This window comes from Sphaeramia orbicularis, chromosome 24 (assembly GCF_902148855.1).
Source record: "Sphaeramia orbicularis chromosome 24, fSphaOr1.1, whole genome shotgun sequence".
NCBI classification, from domain to species: Eukaryota; Metazoa; Chordata; class Actinopteri; order Kurtiformes; family Apogonidae; genus Sphaeramia; species Sphaeramia orbicularis.
In genome coordinates, this window is record NC_043979.1 from 17,776,415 (window position 1) to 17,796,969 (window position 20,555).

The window sequence follows — 20,555 nt, forward strand, 5'->3', positions numbered from 1 at the left end:
CTCCCATTCTTCTTTAATAGTATCTTCCAGACTTTCTGGTAATAGTTTTGCTCATAGTCATTCTCTTCTTTACATTATAAACAGTCTTTATGGACACTCCAACTATTTTTGAAATCTCCTTTGGTGTGACGAGTGCATTCAGCAAATCACACAATCTTTGACGTTTGCTTTCCTGATTACTCATATGGGCAAAAGTTTCTGAAAAGGTATGGATAATAGTGTTAGGTATAATTATGACATCAATATATGTTTGGTTTCAAAACAACTGACGTAGTGCCTGCTGAGAAAAAACAACTAAATGTTCAGTGTAAATTTTGCTTCCCCACCCTGTATATATATATATATATATATATATATATATTTTTTTTTTTTTTTTCCCCTTTATTTTTCTTTAGCACATGAACAAAGAAATAACATTACCCCAATCCTGGCAGAAAAATACAAATCCACACATACAGAAAAGTAATTACCATAAATTTGAGGATTTTCTGGGTCTGGTCTTTCTAACATTATTTCAATCTAACCTCAAGTGTAAAACAAAACACAATAGATTCCACTGTGTCATTATTTATTAAACAAAAATGAAGTCAAAAATGGAGAAAATGCATACACCCCATGGTTCAGTAGCTTGTAGAAACACCTTTACCAGCAATAATTTGAAGTAACTGTTTTCTCTCTGACTTCATCAGTCTCTCACATTGCTGTGGAAGTATGTTGGCCCACTCCTCTTTACCCCTTTTTACTGCTTCAGTTCATTGAGGTTTGTGGTCATTTCTTTATGTGCGGCTCTCTTTAAAAGTCAAACCACAGTATTCCAGTCAGGTTGAGGTCTGGACTTTGACTGGGCCATTGCAACACCTTGATTCTTCTCTTTCTTTGCCATTCTGTTGTAGATTTGCTGGGATCATTGTCCTGATGCTTGACCCAGTTTCAACCAAGCTTTAGCTGTCAGACAGATGGCCTCAAAATTGACTGTTGAATTCATGGTCATTGACGGCAAAGTGCCCAGGTCCAACAAATAACCAGGAAACTACCACACCCCCACCCCACCACCACCACCACCACTATGTTTGACAGTATATATGAGGTGTTTGTGCTGATATGCTGTGTTTGGTTTTCATCAAACTTGGCACTAGACATTACGGGTAAACATCTCCAACCTGGTCTCATCTGTCCAAAGAACATTGCAAGTCCTGAGGTTTAACACTTTACATACAAACTGAGGCCTGTAGAGTCTGAGATGTTGCACTTGTCTGATCTTGGGTAAATTTGCCGAGACATTTACTCTTGGGAACATTGGCAACTGTCTTTTTTTCCACAGGTGAATAATCGTTCTGATTGTAGGATGGCAGACCTCAAATTGCTTGGAAATGCCCATAGAATCCTTTCCAGATTGATAGGTGGCAACAATTGGCTCCTTTAAGTTCTTGTCCTAACATCTTGTCCTTTGTATTAACACACACCTGAATGCTCCGGACCAGACTAAGAGGACTAGAGGCAGACACACTTTCTGATGATCAATAAATCGAGGCCATTTTCTCAGCAGTACCTGGCTGCTATTTACCTGCTTAATTCCTCTGGGAACAATAATGGTATACTTAGTTTTTATCTGCACTGCTTCTTCATTTTGGCTTCATTTTTGGAGGTTACATTTAAATAACTGCAGATCTTGTTATGGTCCAAATGTTTTTATGTCCTGACGAATAAAACAACAGAATTCGAAGACGATGCACTTTCTTTTGTCATGACATGATGTTCAAACTGAGCGTCTCATGTACAAAAACAAGAATGCTACATAATTTACTGCGCACTTGTACTTCTTTATGTAACTATGTGGAGTCTGACGCTTAAACTACTATAATGGGTGAAATGTCAAAAAAAATGCCATAAAAATAATTTGTAAGTCTACTATGGTCAAACTTTAATTCCCATGATATCTCTGATTTATATTATAATATAAGAGAGCAATTATGTTCTGGGAGGTATTTGAGTAATTTTGTTTTTTGTAGAAATTAGTAATTCGGTTTCTAAAAGAAAGGTTTTCCTAATCTAGTTGGAGGGTGAGGGGTATGAATGATTTTCCTTTTCAGTTTTCTAATTTCTGGAGGGAAGCCTAAATTTAAGAACGTAGGTAGGCATTTGCTTCCCTCCGAGCCAGTTCATTCACTACTTAATCCATATTCTGTTGGCTTTCTTCAGCCTGTCTTGATGTATGATGACTGAATAAAATAAATTGACAATGATATGTGGTAAAATTATGTTTTAAATCTGCATTTAAATATTTGGAATAAGGCAAGTAGTTTTTTTCCTCTATGGCAAAATGTTCCAGTGGAAAACCTTTTACAGATCATTCATGACCATGAATGATTCTCACTCGAGAGATTCTGGATCAAGGCTTTAATTGGGCAAGATTTTGTTTTCCTCCATTAACCGGCGGATATGAAAGGATGACTGGTTGAACTGGCGTTCTTTCAGCCGGCCAAGGCCCCTGTTATTGCACAAGTGCTGGATCTCTGCCATGTTACACAACTCGGAGAATAGGTGAACCCAGAGGAACAGGGTTAACCTGCAGTCCCTCCACCGTGACTCCATGGAAAGAAGTCAAGGATCTTTTATTTACTGTCACTGAAGCACTGGATTTATCTAGTTTAGGTCTTCAGGGATGACAGCTTCGGCTCAGAGGACTATGACTATTTTTTACTTCTCGCTTTTACATGTTAGGAGAGACTGCTGACCCCGGTGGAAGACAGTGTGTGTGTGTCGAAGCACGGCACACAGACCCGCCTATGCTGATCCCGGCATGTGTTTCCTGTACAGGAATGCTTGGAGTAGTGCAGTGCTTACAATAAGAGTATGTGTGTAAGTCTGAGCGAGCATGAGAGGGATAGAAAGGAAGGGAGAGACAGACAGAGCTAGGGCATATCCAAGGGGATCAAACCTAAACCACAGGATATTTCTGACCTTGAGGGTGAATGGGTGAAGCAGGGAGGGGGGAGGAAAGAGGGGAGGAAAAGAAAAAGAGAGGAAAGCTGAAGAGAAGGAACAAAGAGATGGAGAGAAGAGCGGAGTCTTTGGAGGGCAGCTGGAAAGCCTCCAGAATCCTCCGCTCAAACCAACCATAAAATTCCAACTGGAGCCACAAAACCAGTATGAGGACTGACAAGGGTGCCTTCTGCCCACAATGGTTGTGTGTGTCTGCAATTGTGTGCACACATTTACTTCTGTGTGTCTGTGTGTGTGTGTGTCTGTGTGTGTGTGTGTGTGTGTGTCTGTGTGTGCCATATGTGATTAAAGGGTCCGAGAAGAGGAGGCCAGGAGGCAGACGAGTGATGCAATCCACGGAAGCAAAGGAGAGGACACGAGGGCGGCAGGAAGGAAGGGAGGGAAGAGAGGAAGGAGGAATTGTTGCTTCTGGGGATCCAGCTCTCCAGGAATGTGCTGACGGTCATGTCCCACTCAGTCGGAGCAAGCGCTGCATTCTGGGAAACTCTGCGGAGGTGATACCACCTGTTTTAGTGCTCCAGATTGCAAAAGGATGGAGAAAATCACACATTATAAACGGATAGACTTTGTGAGTCATTATTGTTCATTTTCAAAGACACAACAGTCCCTTTTTTCCTATGCAAAGTGGTCTCACTCAATGCAGGTTTGGAGGCCTGAGTCCGCCCTCACACAGCAGCAGTGGAGATCTATTTTGGTGCAAGCTACACATTGTCCACAAGCACCCACACAGGCTCTGTGGGTAAGGTGATTGGTAAGCCTGGACAAATAGTCTATTTATGAGCATCGCAAGAGTGGGAGGTTGTCCTTGAGCTGGTTTGTCTGCTGTCTGAAGTGCTAAGTGCTGTATACAGTTACAATAGATAGAACATTCACAAGGACGAGTGAAGGAGGAGAGGGGGAGAAGGAGGGAGAGTGAGTGTGAGATAGCACTGGGAATAGAGATGGTGAGTCAGTGGCCATTTGGAAAGTAATTTCATCTCTGAATGCCGTATATCTTTTCATCAATGAAAGGAAAGTCTTTTCTAAACCAGGCAGACACAAAAAGAAAAACATCTTTGTTTGGTGAAATGGAGCTGATTTAAAGGGAAGAGATCAGATCCCATTCACAGATTATTATTTTTTTGCATTTTAAATGTGCTTTTATATTTAATGTAGGTGAGGTTGTTTTGTGTAATACACTGTAATGAAAGTTTAGAACATTTTTCGCTGCATGTAAATACATTAAAGTTCCAATGTATAAATTTAAGTTTGTGTTGGAGTCTGCGTTGAACCTGCAATAACCTGTTGTTTATTGACATTAGCTAACCCCATAAGATAACAGTGGCTAGTGTTACACACTGTTAACACTATACAGGACCAATGATGCACTCAGGAGTAAGCTTGAGGATTTGGTGACAAAAATAACCTGAGGGCTCTACACAGAAATCAGAGGACTAGCTGCTATTGTAGGGAAACAAGACAGTCCTCAGGAAAGCAATGGGGTTGGCAAACGTCAACAAACTTCACATGAGCACACAAGCGTGAACAAAACCTGCATGTTGACCCTTTAAATAGTGTCCTTTTCAAAAGTAACCAGGTACATCTAACAATAATTATATTATAAAATACATTATTGCAACAGAAAGTTACTGAGAACAAAATATATCAGGAATTGTAGTTTGGGTTGCATTTTAATAAAACACATCTTTGTAGAATATCCAAGTCAACCCTGTCAATGTGGGTGGTCATGTTGTTGGACAGCACTTTTAAGCACTGGAAATTCAACAGTATTTTCTTTATAAAATCAGAAAATGTTCCAACATTGCTGCATAGTGTTTGATGAAATGTCTGCTTTTCTTCTTTTAAATGTCCTTTGATGAATTTATTAATAAATACAGTTAGACAGGGTAACCAGTTGCATATAACCTATTAAATCTCAAACATAGGCCAAACTTCCATCTGCTGGTCCTTTTGCAGAAACTATCATTTCTCATCAGCCTTAGCCAAGAAGAAGAGCATTTCATTATGGCACCATGAGTCTTTTGCAATTTTTGTGAATCATTGCTTGTCTATGTCCTGATCTTACTTTGAGGTTTTAGAGCTTCAGCTTTTTTCTGGACAGACTGCCTGTGGTGTGGCATCGAGCCACTAATAAAGGAACAGAGGAGGGAGAATGGGGAAGGGAGGTTTAACTGAGGAGAGACTACCAGAGACAGGTCTGGGCTGCTGTGTATATCCTGGCAAAGTAACCTTGGCCTTGACGGGACTTCACAAACATGTACAATATTTGACTCCTGCCCAATTTTTCCTTACATAAATAAGGGTGGAGATTGAAGTCCATGCCCTAAAACAACTAAAACCACTCTAGAAAAATCTGCAAAAAATTAGTTAATCCAGGAAGGAAAGCAAAATATGAATGTTTCATTGATTAAAAGAATATGATGTCTGTTGAAATACAAGTCAAAAATGATAAAAACAAATTAATCTATGAAACATATTTCTGTTTACTGAGTAGAATGGCTGGAGGGGAAAAGAAGGTCACCACAGAATACTGACTTGGATCTGTTTTTTGGTCGGTCTGGCATCGGCTGTGTGGTTATTTGGGCAAGCACAAAGAGAATACTGCGGTTATTCTTGGACCACCATCGTCTGCACTTCCATGTAATGTTCTGGTGTTTACCATGACTGGTTCAGTTCATCTGCTGGTATTATGAGTGAGCCAAGTGAAGAAGCTATACAGAGGTCTTGCAAGGACACCGACTGAGTGACTTACCCTCACTGCATCTAAATTAAAGTGTTTGTGTGTAACTCCAGTACACAAACCGAGCCCGGACACAACCATCACCGCTAAACTGTTCAATTCTACTGTGTATGCTCTGTAGCCTCAAATTAAAATTGTCCTTGGCTTTGAGATTTGCTTCTTCTCTCATACAGTGCACATTTTGTCATGTTGTTTGTGCACTGTGGAACGTCAGTGCTGATATTTTCGGTCGTGTGGAGGAGTCTACCCATAGCAAAGCAAACATGAACCAACGCCGGCAGAATGTTTTGTTTGCTGAGCCCATCACCTTTCAGTGAGCATTTCTGCACCTTATCCTCTTCCCTGACAACCTGATGATGTATCTATGGGAATTTAATTTGTTACTGGACAACCTGGAGGTACAGCTGGCTACCAAGTGCGCCAGATGTTAGAGTGGACAGGCAACATCTGAACCCTTGACTTTTAGTCACACAACATCCAGTTTGTCTGTCCTCAGCTCAATATAAAATGCCCTGGAGTCATTCTAAAAGTTAGCTGGTGTTATGACTGAAACTAAATTAAAATGACATAGTTTTGAAATGAGTGTTTGACCTTTTGTTGTCTGAGTGATACAACAGATGTTCATCCCCTTAATTACACATGTAAACCAGTGAGGGCATGTAGAAACCTCAAGTCTGTTTCCCTGCCATATCTTCAGTCTGACAAAGCATCCTGTGACAACACAAACACAAACCACAAACCCTGAGCTCAAACAGGTTTGATATTTGCCACTAACATCGCTGTCATCTGTACAATATATGTGTAAAATGTAGGTGAACTCTTTGTAGAGCATCCGATAAACATAAAGACTTCTTTCCTCAGATAGTGCCACATTATTCATCTGTAGGCTATAACAAGTCTATTTAATATGCACATGTTAATTCATAATTCCCTTTAACTGTGGATATAATTATTTTCTTCTTAGGCTGCATCACATTATATCTGTGAAATTGCTTTTGATGTCCATTTGCATACTGTTACAAATAATAACATGTGCAGATGCTGTGTGTTATACCAGTCCCATTCCCCTTCAATATAAAGACGATTCAAGGTAAGAAAATGGCCCACATTCTTTGTGTGTGTGGCAGTGGATGTAATGAAAGACAGGCGAACACAGTGTTCCAGTTCAGACTCTGCACAGCTTTGGTCCAGAGAGGAGCATGAGTCACCAGAACAGCATAGATTGCTAGCTTGCAGAATTCATTAAGACAAATGTAAGGTATATGGATTTCCTGTGGAACTATAAAAAAAAGAGAAAAATCCATGGCAGCTGCAGAACAGCACCCTAGTGAATCTCCAAGTAGCTTTCCAGACACCTCAGGAATGACAGCATGGTTTTTTTTTTGCAACTCTGTATATGATTTATGTCTGTCTGAACATAAATTAATATACTCATTCTCTCAGCTTGGTGGCTTTTGTTGGAGGCTTTTCCTTTTGCAACCATTCTCACTCACAAACAGCAGAGTAGTAGCAACAGTTGTATTTTAAAGCTTATGTGGGTAGATCTACTTCAAAGAGTGTAGTCCACTTGAATCATACAACAATGAAGAAGACATAAAATGACCAAAAAAGGTGTAATATATTTTACTGCACATTGAATATTTTTCAATTCATAACTGTAATAATTCCTAAGAAGCTGCTGTATCTTTTTTGTACAATGGCGCCCCCAGGAGGGTGAAGGGCAGTATTGCATTTAACAATGTAGCAGTAACTGTCAAATACTCTAATTTATAAAGTCATATTTCAGTATCAAACGAAAGAAATAATAATGATAACACAGAATAATTTCACTGCATAAATAATAAAAGACACAAACTGTTGCTTGGAAACGTGATATGATGGCAATAACAGTCGTTTGTTTATTGAAATAGTGTAAAGTGTAGTAAAGCAAAAAGCTGAGTAAAGAATAAATAAATAGTTTAGTATGCCACTGAATTTTCGGGCAGCTAAATTAGTTTAGCACTGTGTATAAATATTTCAGTGAATTGCAGGTCATTTTCCTGTCGCTTTTAGTCTATAAACCAGCCACCTAGAAATCTGATCCAGAACCAGCCATTGTAGGCCGTAATACGGAGCCTCAAAAGCGACGCTTAAATAAGAACTGATCTTGGATCTGCCACACCGGCACCGGATGTTGTCTAGTGAAAATATAGGAGCCGTCTCGAGAGCGATTCTACAGGAAACACCCTCTGCCGCAGATTGTGAAGGGCTGCCATTTTACCGACCTTACGGTAAGAAAACTTGTTTCGCATTTAGTGTAGTTATCTGGACTACAGCTGATCACCAACACGCCGTTTACTGAGGTGTTCAATAAACTTGTGTTATGGTATACTTGTCATTTGTGTGTGGTTTACAGTACTAGTTAGCCTAACTAGCAGGCTAGTAGATGTGTCTGTGATGCTAATGTTAGCAGGTGGGTAACAGAGAACATGATGTTAATAAAAACCGAAATATACCTATAGCTATTGTTACATTACAGTTAAAACCTGAATATTTTGTTAGAAACTATTTTAACTCACTTGGAAGTAACTCATAAGTACTAAACCTAATATATGTTTGAGTGGAAATGAAAACATGGCAGTACAAATGATATATGAAGCCTAATAAAACTAGGACCATGGATTAATCATTTATATACAATCTATATATATCTGTCTGTATAAAATACTTTTGCTATATATGACTACATTCAGTATTGTAGTTTCTATTATAGTGCATTGTGGATATGTTGCAAAGGATGGACAGTATGTGTATGGTACATGTCATGGATTACATTTTCTTTTAGTCAGCAGCAGCAGATTTTAAACGTAATAAACTAAAATGTCACGTTCTGATTGAATCCCAATGCTACAATCTATGTAAAATGTAAAGATATTTATAGCCTATAGAGTTTAATTACTTACTACTATTATTATTTTTATATTGTTTGTCTTTTGCTCTATCTTTACACATGCACATTTTTTCTTGCACTTTATTCTGTTGCGGCCTTGAACACTGAATTTCCCTGTTGTGGGATCAATAAAGTGTTGTTCTATGTCAGTCTTGTAATTTCACGAACATTTCAATTTTTTTTTCAGTGCCACAAATGAATAATGGGTGTCAGAGAGGTCCAGCTCACCTCTAAGTCTCATCCTGAAAGCATTTTGGCCTCCCTGCAGCAGCTGAGGCTTGAGGGACATCTGAGTGATGTCACAGTGCAGGTGGATTATGAAGGAGAGGTGCAGGACTTTAAGGCCCACCAGGTGATGCTGGCTGCATCCAGTGGCTACTTTAAAAAGATTCTCCTCTCTCAGTGTGCAGCCCAGGATAAAGTACTACTATCAAATATGCACTCTTCTGACTTCTCCAAGTTTCTGGAGTTTGTGTACACCGGTAAAGTGCAGGTTCACTCAGATAAGATTGGCGATGTTCACGCTATGGCCCAATTTTTGGACTGCAAGGATCTTTCTGACGTTTGTAGTGAGACCATGAGTGCTGGTGTTCTGCAAAAACGTAAAAATAAATCAGCTTCATCAAATGTTGTAGATACAGATAATTTACATGATTCTGAAAATGCACAGAGTCTCAAAGGGAAGAAACAGCGTAAAAGCCTAAAACAAAAGGAGAAGATGTCTCCAGAGAGCACTGAGAACAATAGCTCAGAACGATTAAAAGACATAGATAACGCAAAAAATGAAAGACAGCCAGGAGGAAAAGTAAAACTTAAGCTAGTTGAACATGAAGTCCCTCAGACGACAGGTTTGAATACAACTGAAAACACAGAGGAGAGAGAAGACTGGGCTGCACCTGAGGCTGAACCAGAGAAAGGAGCTAGGACAGTGGACATGACAGCCTCAGAGGAGGATGAATGGGAAAATAAGGACAACGAGCGCTGTGATGATCCAGAGGACCCTTTGTTCTTGGCGCTGGGAGGTGAGGGGGAAGGAGAGGAAGAGATGGAGGAGGAAAATGAGGAAGAATCTATGGAGACAGTCAAAAGAACCTCCAAAGCTCAGTTCCAGTGTAACAAGTGCCAGCGGACCTTCCACTATGAAAGAAGCTATTTGAAGCACATCAGGTAGGAAATCCACCTTGAAATAGGGTTTCTTTATTGTGTATGACTGCAGAAAGGTCATCAGAAAGCACATTTTGGCAGGGTCTTATTAATACCTTGTATGGTGATCCATGCACAGCTGTTTTTTTTTTTTTTCTTTTATCATTTTCTTCTGTAGTGTTAAAGTGCACTGTTCACATGTCAGCATAGTAATTATGGTGGAAAATGTGAGTCATCTAATGGGACTTTGGTTTTACCTTATAGTTCCCCAGTCACCTCTGCCATGGCTTCATGTGTTTTATTAGGTGCTTTGGAGATTGACCTGATTGTGAACCTGCACTTTTGTGTGCAACACAGTTTTTAATCTGATATGAGGTTGGCAGAATCGAATTAGCTATTGCATATAAAGGGCAGTCATTTAGATAATTTCATTGAGCAAAAATTAAGTATTATGTATTTTGATAGAAATTTAAAGAAAAAAACCTAGCATTTAGTTTATCAGCTTCTGTGAGAGTTTGCAACTGTTCTGGTTTGTGTAAGAATAAATAATATGTTGTGGTTTGTAGACTACTGGTTTGACAAAACAGTTGAGGTGAAAATGACGCATTGTTATTTCTGGGAAATTGCAATAAGTATTATACAGTGAATGAAAGTGTTTATTGGTTGACTGAACACAACACAAAACAGTTGGTAGATGATAAAACCAGTATGTTTCAACAGCCCCACTGCACTGATAAGGCCAGTACTCGTACATAATACATCATTTGCAGTAGTCATATAGAATATAATATATCATTTCAGTCATATCTCATTCTCTGAAATGTTCAAAAAGCTCAGTGCTCAGAGAAGGTGAAATGTCCACTCAAAGAAAAGGGATCAAGTTTATTATTAAATCAACTATAATAGCAACCAGTTCTCATACTTATGAAAGCACTACTGTATTATTCTAAGCTATCTCACCCCTAAAGCTGGAGCTGTGAAATTCTCTGATGTGCTTCCTTCTGTTTTTCTCACCAGTACATACCATGGAGTGCAAGCTGAAGTCATCTATCGCTGTGAGACCTGCCAGCAAACCTTTGCCAACCGTAGCAACCTGAACACTCATGAAAAGCACGTCCACAGCACGGAGAGGCTTCATGCCTGCGACAACTGCCCAAAGACCTTCAAACGAAAGAAGGATGTTGTTCGACATCAAAAACAGGTGAAAAGTGACAGAGTCTAAACACAGTATACCTCAGAGGGAATACAGTACAGTGTAAAATAACAAGCAGAAAAGTAATCACTAAAGACACATGATTACTTGTGTTGTTTCAGGTACATGAAAAGAACTATATGTATAATGTCTGCTCTGACTGTGGAAAGCTACTCAGCTCCAAAGCTGCGCTGATGTTGCATAAGAGAATCCACACAGGTACAAAGCCTTATGAGTGCGCTGAGTGTGGGGCTAGGTTTACTCAGAACTCTGCTCTGAAGATGCACAGCAGGTAATGAACTCCCGGTGGTGAATGATGACAGCACACAGGCATGATTGTACACGGAAAAGCCTAAGGTGTTTATTTTTTCTCTTTTTCTTTAACATGTAACCTATGCATTTCCCTATGTGCAGGATTCATACCGGAGAAAAGCCATTTGCATGTGATCAGTGTGATTCACGCTTCAATCAAAAGCACATGTTGGCCTATCACAAGAGATCACACACAGGTAAGAGTCATATGCAGAACCTCACAATTATTATTTGCTGGGACTGGAATCAGTGAGTTTGGCTACTACAATAGTCTATACACAAAAGATATTATATACATTTGGTCAAGTTAACCATACTGTGAAATAGAGCTGCATAATATATCAATAAAATACTGTTATCACGATAATGGAGTGTGCAATATTTATATCGCAAGACGTGCAATAATTTATTTATTTATTTATTTTTTCATTAACTTTCTGTTTTCCACACCATGGGGTACCACAGTGGTTTTCTCTACGTCTCTAACATACTAGTTTTTCCGGCAAAAACATTGAAGTAATGCTACTGCTGCTGGTTGAATGCAAATTTACATGTTATTAATGTTGAAAACGTGAGTATTTTCAGAGTACAACTTTGGGCAAGGCCTGAACACTTATATTTAAAGATTTTATTTTTATATGCAGTATTTACCAAACCAGGCAAGCCATGGAATAATGTTTTGTTAACGCTCTTGCATAGCGGTACTCTGGCACCTTTGTTATTATGAAATACATCCATGTCATTTACACATTGTTATATGTGAATAAAATGACAAAATATTTGACTATGTTTGTGTCTGAAGGTCTACGGTAGAAGCATCACCAGGTTCTTGAACAGAATTTTGTAACTGATTGTTGTAGTATTTTGTCTTAAATTGTAAATAATTGAGTCAGCATACAGTTGGCTCATTTTAACATTAAGGAACATTTTTCTTAGTAGATGAAATTGATATTTTTTTAGGTGAACAAGAAATATTGCAATATTATCGTTATTGCAGTGCTGTACATCCATATCGCCTATCGCAAGTTTTGCCAATATCATGCAGCCCTACTGTGAAACAACCTCATATCCATCAAACCAATTATTATAGGTTTAAAATTTTCATTACTTTTTATTTAGTTTAGTATTTCAGTGTTATTGTTTTTCTATTTCAGTTTAGTTTTAGTCACATTACAAGTATTTTTTGACTCAGTCCTGTACAGAACTTCAGTATTATTATTTAAAGCCTATGTCCAGTTGATATAAGCCTGCTGGACTTTTGCTGTTTTCAGGAGAGAAACCCTTCATGTGTGAGGCCTGTGGAAAAAGCTTTGCATCAAAAGAATACCTACGACACCACTCGAACATCCACACTGGGTCCAGACCTTTTAAGTGTGAAGAGTGTGGCCGAGGCTTCGCTCAGAGGAACTCCCTCAATCAGCACTTAAAAGTACATACAGGTATGAGTTTGGAGGACTAGTCGACTTTTATAACCCAGTAACTAGTTGTCCTCAGGGTTCATACGGGTGCTTGAAATCCTTAAAATGATTAAATTTCAATGCTGTCAAAGTTCTTGAAAGTGCTTGCCCTTATAACTCTGTGATATGATTTGTTTATTTATTTTTAATATTAACTCTGCCAGGTTAGATGGCAAGGCAAAGTGACTTACAGAGAGGTGATACATATTGAAAAATTAAACTTTATGTCAAAAAAGAAAATTAGTGGGTGTTCTCAGGTCAACTCCAGGTACATTTTTTTTTCTTAATCTTTGTCTCGGTGTGAATATGTCTGAAGAATGCCAAGTGACTTCCCTTTTTTTGGATAAAACTTTGTGTTCTCCTTTAATTTCTAAACTTTTTGCTATTGTGAAACATAATTTTACATGTTTATAGCATAATACAATGTCCACCATTGTGATTAAAAGGAAAAGAAAATTAAAATTTGAAAACAACCCTTTAAAGTGCTGGAAAAGTGCTTGAATTTGACCTTAAAAAATGTGTGTGAACCCTCTGTCCTATTGTGCTTCTTTTTGTAAACTGTATTTTTTATTCTCTGGTTGACTTGTGTGCTTGCTGTGTCTTTGATAAGGTGAGCGTCCTTATGGCTGTAAATACTGTGAGAAGCAGTTCACCCAGCTCAACGCCCTGCAGAGGCACCAGCGGATTCACACAGGAGAAAAGCCTTACATGTGTGGCTTGTGTACACGTACCTTCACAGACAAATCTACCCTTCGCAGGCACACTATGGTAAGCAATGTTTACTTTAGTCGACCAAGACTGCATTCTGTATATGGGTCCCACATGGATAAAATTAGACTGATAACAAGGAAAAGGCACAGGCCATGAAGAGAGGTATCAGTGCCAAGAGTATTAGGACTGGAATCAGTGAGTCTGTTTACTACAACAGTCTATACACAAAAGATATTTTATGCATTTGATGAAACATCATCATATCCGTCACACCACTTATTATAGGTTTTCAGTTTTCATTACTTTTCATTTTGGTTAGTATTTCAGTTTAGTTTTAGTCATGTAACAATTATACAAGTATTTGATTTGTTTTGAGAGAGTTTGATTTTTTTGAAAAATATTTGAAATACTAAACATTGCCTTTACTTATAATAGGCCATATTTTGATGGTTTATAACATGGAAATGTTTAGAGATATCAAGCATTAGTAGGAAGTCATATATGGACTTTCATTTGGGTCTGTGACCTTTGACCTTGAGTGACATTGAAGGGTCAAACTCAAGGTCACCAATGTCTACATTTCAACAATCTTCTCCCTGAAACTACTAATTTGGATTCATTCCAAATTTTAAATGTAGCTTCCTTGGGACAATGTCTACATAGTTTGTTCACAGTTCTGAGAAATTTCGAGTTTTGAATTTTTGACGAATTTCTGAAAAATAACAAATTTGGCTTTAGTAACATGGAAATGATTACAGATATCATTATAGTTACTAATGAGCACTGATAGGAAGTCATATATGGACTTTCATATTTGTTGGGTTATCCTCCAGTGAAAGTACCACCCACTGTTGGGAGATTGATCTGCATCATGACCACTGGACTCATAGCGGCAGAACCTGACAACCTCGCAAATTCAAGTTGTTACTGATTCTTGATAGAACATGCCAATGAGATACAGGGACATTAATCCTATTTATATTTTGAGGACTGGACTAGTTTTCCTTTTTTTACCATCGCCCTACAAAAGTATTGCAGTCTGGTTCATCTGTCTTTATGAATGTGTGTCTGCACCTGTTTTTCAAAAACCACATTCCATGAACATTCTACACAAAGTAGGTCTCCACTATAACTCGGTCCTCCTTGAAGACGTTATGGATTCCCATTGGTGACGGTGATTCTCTACCACTGGGAGATTGGTCTGGGAAAAAAAGCCACACTCACATTGCAAAACAATATCTATGAACGGCAACTGATAAATTTCTTATAGATTTAAAAGATAATTCACAGCTGAGAGCTTGTATTTATTTAATTTCATGTATGGAGGTGTCGTAACTTCAGATTTGATATTTACATTATTTTCATTGTTCATTTGTTCATACATAGTCTGACACTGATATCACGTCCACTCCACCAGTAACTTCCACATCCATCCAGCCATGTTTTTAAGGGTTAGTGAATTCATATTAAACACATATAGGTTTCTTTTAGTGTATTGACAACATAGTGAAATTATTTAACATGGATGTGATCTACAGGTTCAGGGGTCTACTATCTCCATCTTTTTTATCCTAGTACACCTTGGACAATTAGTAAACACAGCACTGATTTTTACTCATTTTGTTTTCATTCATGTTACATTATTCGTTGTATTTGTAATTAGTTACTGTGCTCTGAAAATTGCCATTGTTTTAATATTTTTTTACACCTAGTTGTAGTTTATATTGCTGGTATAAAACTAACACAGTGTCCTTTTAACTTCAGATTCATGATTCAGACGCTCCATGGAAGACGTACTTGGTGGTGCTGAAGGGAAATGTGGAAGACAAACCGGCCAAAGCTCCAGCTAAGAGTAAGACGGAGAAAGCAGGAGCTGGGGAGAAGAAGAGCACCACTAAGAAAAAAAGTGCTGCTGCGGCGAGTGTGGCGGGTGCAGCAAGTGCGGTGAGCGTGGCGAGTGCGGCGGGTGCATCGGATGCAGCGAGTGCAGCGACTACTAGCAAAACCCAGTCCGACTCCATCGTGGTGGCAGCTGAGCAGGTCACCGTCCCGTCCGACTGGACCAGTCACGGCACCATTGCTCTGGTCAGTCATGGCGCTCTGGGCGGACTCACGGTCATCCACACCGACATGCCACCCGGGACCCAGATCCAGCCCATCGTGACCACCGACGGCACCGGGACCAGCGTGCTGTCCTTGGACGGTTCTACCATCCCCTTCTCTCTGCCCGTGTCTGTGGCTCACCACATACCGCTGTCGTCTGAAGCCTCCTCCAGCGCCGTGGCCCTGCCCACCCTTTCCGTCCCCGTCTCCGTCGGCACGTTGGCATCGGGCTCACAGACCACAGCTGTTTGCACAACATCAGTCCTGGAGGCTGTTGCTACACAGACTGTTTTGGCTGCAGAGTCAGATGCCAAAGCAACACCTGAGACTGATATCTTGCCCCCCGATATTCAGACTGTAATCATCACTGACGGGGGGTTTGTTAAAGACGAAGCACCTGTAGTCAAAATCATTAAAGAGCAAAAGGAAACCCAAGAGGCTGCAGGAGAGGCATGTGAATAGAAACAGGTTCATCTAGATCACAGGTGTCAAACATGCAGGCCAAAACCGGCCCCTCAAAGGCTCCAGCCTGCCCCATGGAATGAATTTGTGAAATGCAAAAATTACATTAAAGATATTAAAAATCATTTTATTTCAGGAGACAAATTCAGCCCAATTCAATCTCGAGTGGCTCAGATCAGTAAAGTACAATCATAAAAAAATATAAATAATAACAACTGTGAATTTTTGTCTTTGTTTTAGTGTGAAAAAGCTAAATTACATTCAAACGTTTCTGTTTTCAAACTATCACAATGCACATGTGCAAATGAGAAACTGAGGCGTAATATTGTTAAAGTTGCACTTATTTTTCTTAATACGTTTTAGTTCATGGTTCATGTTATGCATATTTTTTTAAAGTACAGTTTATAGATGTAAACATTTTCATAATGTAATTTAAGTTTTTTCACTCTAAAACATGGAAGTTGGACATAAAATATTTGGAGTTGACATAATTTATATATTATTATGTTATTATTTTACTGGTCTGGCCCACTTCAGATCATGTTGGGCTGAATGTGGACTCTGAACTAATATGAATTTGACACCCCTGATCTAGATATAAGAAATCTCAGTATTTTATTATTATTTTACATCTTGAATCAGGCATCTTTCATTATTACCCAACTTTTATCAACCATTAGTTCTGATTGATCAATGATGGTGTTCTAAAATCTAGTATTTATTATCTGGGGGCTAAATGATGATTGTAGACCTGGGAAATCATTTTTATATAAATAGTCGAATTTGGAATCATTGTAATCATGTAAAAAAAAAAAAAAAAAAAAAGTCAAATTATTTCATTTGTAAGCATTTGCGTAATAAGCAGAATTTACAGCGAGCCAGTATTTATCATAAAATGAACCCCTGCAGGGTGATCTGGGTAATAATCATGTCACTACATTAACCCTTACTTATTGTCTGGCATTACCAGTGTATGCATATGTGTTTTAATCTGGTGTTTGGGGATTATCACATGTCTTAGTCTGTTGTTTCCTTGTGGACTGATCAAGTATTTGACATTTATTGTTCAGTATCATCAGGGTATAATTAAGACAAGTTTTATTAATTTAATACATTTTTAACACTCTTCATGTACAATTGTACAAACAGATGACGAAGGGAAAGTTTAACCCATAAAGACCCAGTGCTACTTTTGTGGCGGTTCCCAAATGATATTTTCTCTCTATTTAACCTTTCTTAAGTGATTTACCACCATTTATTATATATTATCCTCTGTATTTTGCATTTTTTTTCAGTGTAAATCATGTTTTTCTTATATTCAATTCACTGATGATGTAGATGTTCATAAAAGCTCATGGTAAAGTTAAGGATTATATCAAAAATAGAGAAAACTGAAGAAAAAGTTACTTTTTCAGCAAATCTATCGTTAACTGAACATTAAAACACCCATCTGTAACCACTATCATTGATCAAAGTCCATGGGTTTTACTGGTGAATCAATGTTGTAGAAGATGGTGTTTCCACGTTCACTATGGAGCCTCTGAACGTCCAAATGGGTCATATCTGATGACCACGAAAAGACGACAAACTGTATTTTACACCAATTATTTACATGTATTGACAGGATTAAAGGATCAGCTGGTATGAAACATTTTAGATCAACTGACAGTTTAGTTCAGTGGTGGATGTTTGGGCCTTTATGGGTTAAGTCTCATTACACAATACGTAACCATGACATCAGCTCAGTGCATTTTCTCACCCACAAATCACTATCAGACACTTGGAGTTTGGACCCGGTCCGGCACAGTGGATGGAAACTGCAGTGATTTTAAGTAAAACGTCCCCTGTCTCAACATAGACAATATTAATGTATTTGTGTGAGCGTGTGTGTGTGCCAGACTGCAGCCTCTGGTTCAAGAAGAAAAGAGTGATATCTTGGCAGCTGCAGAACGGCACCCCAGTGAATCCTCAAGTAGCTCTGCAGACACCTTTGGAACCACAGCCAGCTTTTTTGCAACTCTGTAGATGATTTATAGCGTACGGTGAATGTAAATGAAGTAGCTTACAGTAAATCCTTCAGAACTTTACAATTCTCCTCTCCCTGGGACTGTTTTTTTTTTTTTTTCAAATCAGTGTGAAGCTGTGTGTAGTGTTTCGAATGTGCATGTGTGAAGGTCAGCCTCACAACAAAAGGTTAAAAAAAAAAAAAAATCTCAGAAGGATATACACTGATTTCATGAAAAATTTAATTCAAACAAAGGTAGTTTGGGTATGGTTAAGTTTCTTTTCTTCTTATTTATTGGTTTATGCACATTTATTTAGAAAATACACCCATGTAAATATGCCAGAATTAGTAAAAATAACGACTTTTCATCTGCAGTCCTTAGGCAGGTGACAGAAAAAAATATGAAACAGCCAACATTAATACATCACTCGTTCGCTATAAATTAAAAAATTTTGAAAATACACATAATGATGACGTAGGCATCATCCAAACAAACAAATAAACAAAAAACAAATAGACATAGGATGATCACAGGGGCATTAGCCTATACATTCACCTCTACACTAGTGATGAAATGTATGCCGATTAAAATGAGTGCATGTCTGATTTTCTTGGAGCCACTGTTTTAAGTGAGTTTTAAAAGTGTTGTATGTTGGACACTCTTACTGGGAGGGGCAGGCTATTCCAAAGGTTACTACTACTACTATTGATGGTACGTTTTGTCCAAAAGAGGACAAAACGTACCGAATCGTCAGGTTAGATCCAGGTTATATGCACACACTTGCACTCATTTGCTCATACCTTTGGAAATGGTGAGGTTTATTTCCTGAATGCATATGCACTGCAAAAATCTAAATCTTACCAAGTAAATTTTTCTCATTTCTAGTCAAAATATCTCATCACACTTAAAATAAGACATAATCACCTAAAGAGTAACTTGTAAGTGAGACATAAGAACTTATTTTCAGACAATAGATCTTGAAAATCTTATTTCAAGAAATCTTACCAAGATAATTTTCACGTGTTCTATAAATCTTGAATTTAGAAAAAAAAAAAAAAAAAATCTGCCAGTGGAACAAGTGAAAATTATCTTGGTAAGATTTCTTGAAATAAGATTTTCAAGATCTATTGTCTAAAAACAAGTTCTTATATCTCACTGAAAAAGTTACTCTTTAGGTGATTATGTCTTATTTTAAGTGTGATGAGATAATTTGACTAGAAATGAGAAAAATACACTTGGTAAGATTTTGATTTTTACAGTGTGTTTGTGCCTTCTGCATCAGTCTCATGGTAGAAACATTTCCGTAAAAGAAAACGCTCAGAAGAAGACACAGGCTACAATTCACAATGCCATGGAATATTACATGCTTAAAGTATTTTTTATTGCTTTCAAATATTTCCTAACCAGTGGAACTTAATCTAATAATTTTTGTCTTTTGTTTGGACATGTTCACATTAATGACAAATTCAATTTAATTAATTTAATTTCTCCTGCTGTTTATGTTAAAAACTTTATGTACAACAAGAACATGTCACATTTATCTGTTTGGGGATGATTTATTTAACAAATACTAATACCAACACTAATTTTGTCAGTAACTAATTAACCCTTAAAGACCTACAATTATTTATTTCTCTAAATGTAATCTACTCCTGAGTTATTTATGACAATATCCTCTGCATTTAGCATTTTTCAGTGAAAATCAGCTATTTTCCTATATTTAATTTACCGATCATGTAGCTGTAGACTGACTTTTTAGCAAAATCTGTCAAACTGAGTGTTAAACAGGCATCTACATCCACTGTCATTAATCAAACCCCATGGGTTTTACTGGTGAATCAAAGGTGTAGAAGATGACAGTGTTTCCATGTTCACTATGGAGCTTCTGAACGTTTCTGATACCAGTAAAAATCTGAGAAATTGCATTTCACCTGAATTATGTAAATGTACTGACAGGATTAATGGATCAAAAGTTATTAAACATTTTATTTCAGTATCTGAAGATTAAAATATATAGAGCAAACCTATTTCTTGGAATGGCTACTAGATGAAAAGAAAAAGATACACCTCCTATAAATTGATGGTGACAAAATCTCCACAAATGATTGCATAAGAAATATGGATTATATCTAAAAATGTCTTACTGTAAAGTATGTTTGGTAGCTTCCTTGAGTTATTTATGACAATATCCTCTGCATTTAGCATTTTTCAGTGAAAATCAGCTATTTTCCTATATTTAATTTACTGATCACGTAGCTGTAGACTGACTTTTTAGCAAAATCTGTCAAACTGAGTGTTAAACAGGCATCTACATCCACTGTCATTAATCAAACTCCATGGGTTTTAATGGTGAAACAATGTTGCAGAAAATGACAGTGTTTCCACATTTACTGTGGAGCTTCTGAACATTTCTGATACCAGTAAAAATCTGAGAAATTGCATTTCACCTGAATTATGTAAATGTACTGACAGGATTAGTGGATCAGAAGTTATTAAA

At 37.9% G+C, this 20,555-nt stretch overlaps 1 protein-coding gene and 1 long non-coding RNA gene across 2 annotated transcripts; both read left to right on the forward strand.

Annotated features, from left to right (window-relative positions):
* The first annotated feature begins 2,562 nt into the window (after positions 1–2,562).
* Positions 2,563–4,249, forward strand: LOC115414649 (uncharacterized). Its single transcript, XR_003934691.1, has 2 exons — positions 2,563–3,147; positions 3,295–4,249. It is a non-coding gene; the product is annotated as an uncharacterized LOC115414649 (long non-coding RNA).
* A 3,676-nt stretch (positions 4,250–7,925) lies between these two features.
* gzf1 (GDNF-inducible zinc finger protein 1) lies at positions 7,926–16,550 on the forward strand. The gene is made up of 8 exons (XM_030128299.1): positions 7,926–8,013; positions 8,860–9,839; positions 10,833–11,016; positions 11,130–11,299; positions 11,422–11,516; positions 12,591–12,758; positions 13,387–13,544; positions 15,252–16,550. The coding sequence occupies exons 2-8, from the start codon at positions 8,875–8,877 to the stop codon at positions 16,050–16,052; spliced, it is 2,541 nt and encodes an 846-aa protein (XP_029984159.1). The 5' UTR covers positions 7,926–8,013; positions 8,860–8,874; the 3' UTR covers positions 16,053–16,550.
* Positions 16,551–20,555: the final 4,005 nt, after the last annotated feature.

What these genes read in the sequence shown, in the direction of transcription:
- gzf1 (XM_030128299.1), top strand. Translation starts at nt 8,875, where the DNA reads ATGGGTGTCAGAGAGGTCCAGCTCACCTCTAAGTCTCATCCTGAAAGC. An exon ending in AGCTATTTGAAGCACATCAG is followed by an intron (nt 9,840 to 10,832) that starts GTAGGAAATCCA and finishes TTTTCTCACCAG; the next exon opens with TACATACCATGGAGTGCAAG. An exon ending in TTGTTCGACATCAAAAACAG is followed by an intron (nt 11,017 to 11,129) that starts GTGAAAAGTGAC and finishes GTGTTGTTTCAG; the next exon opens with GTACATGAAAAGAACTATAT.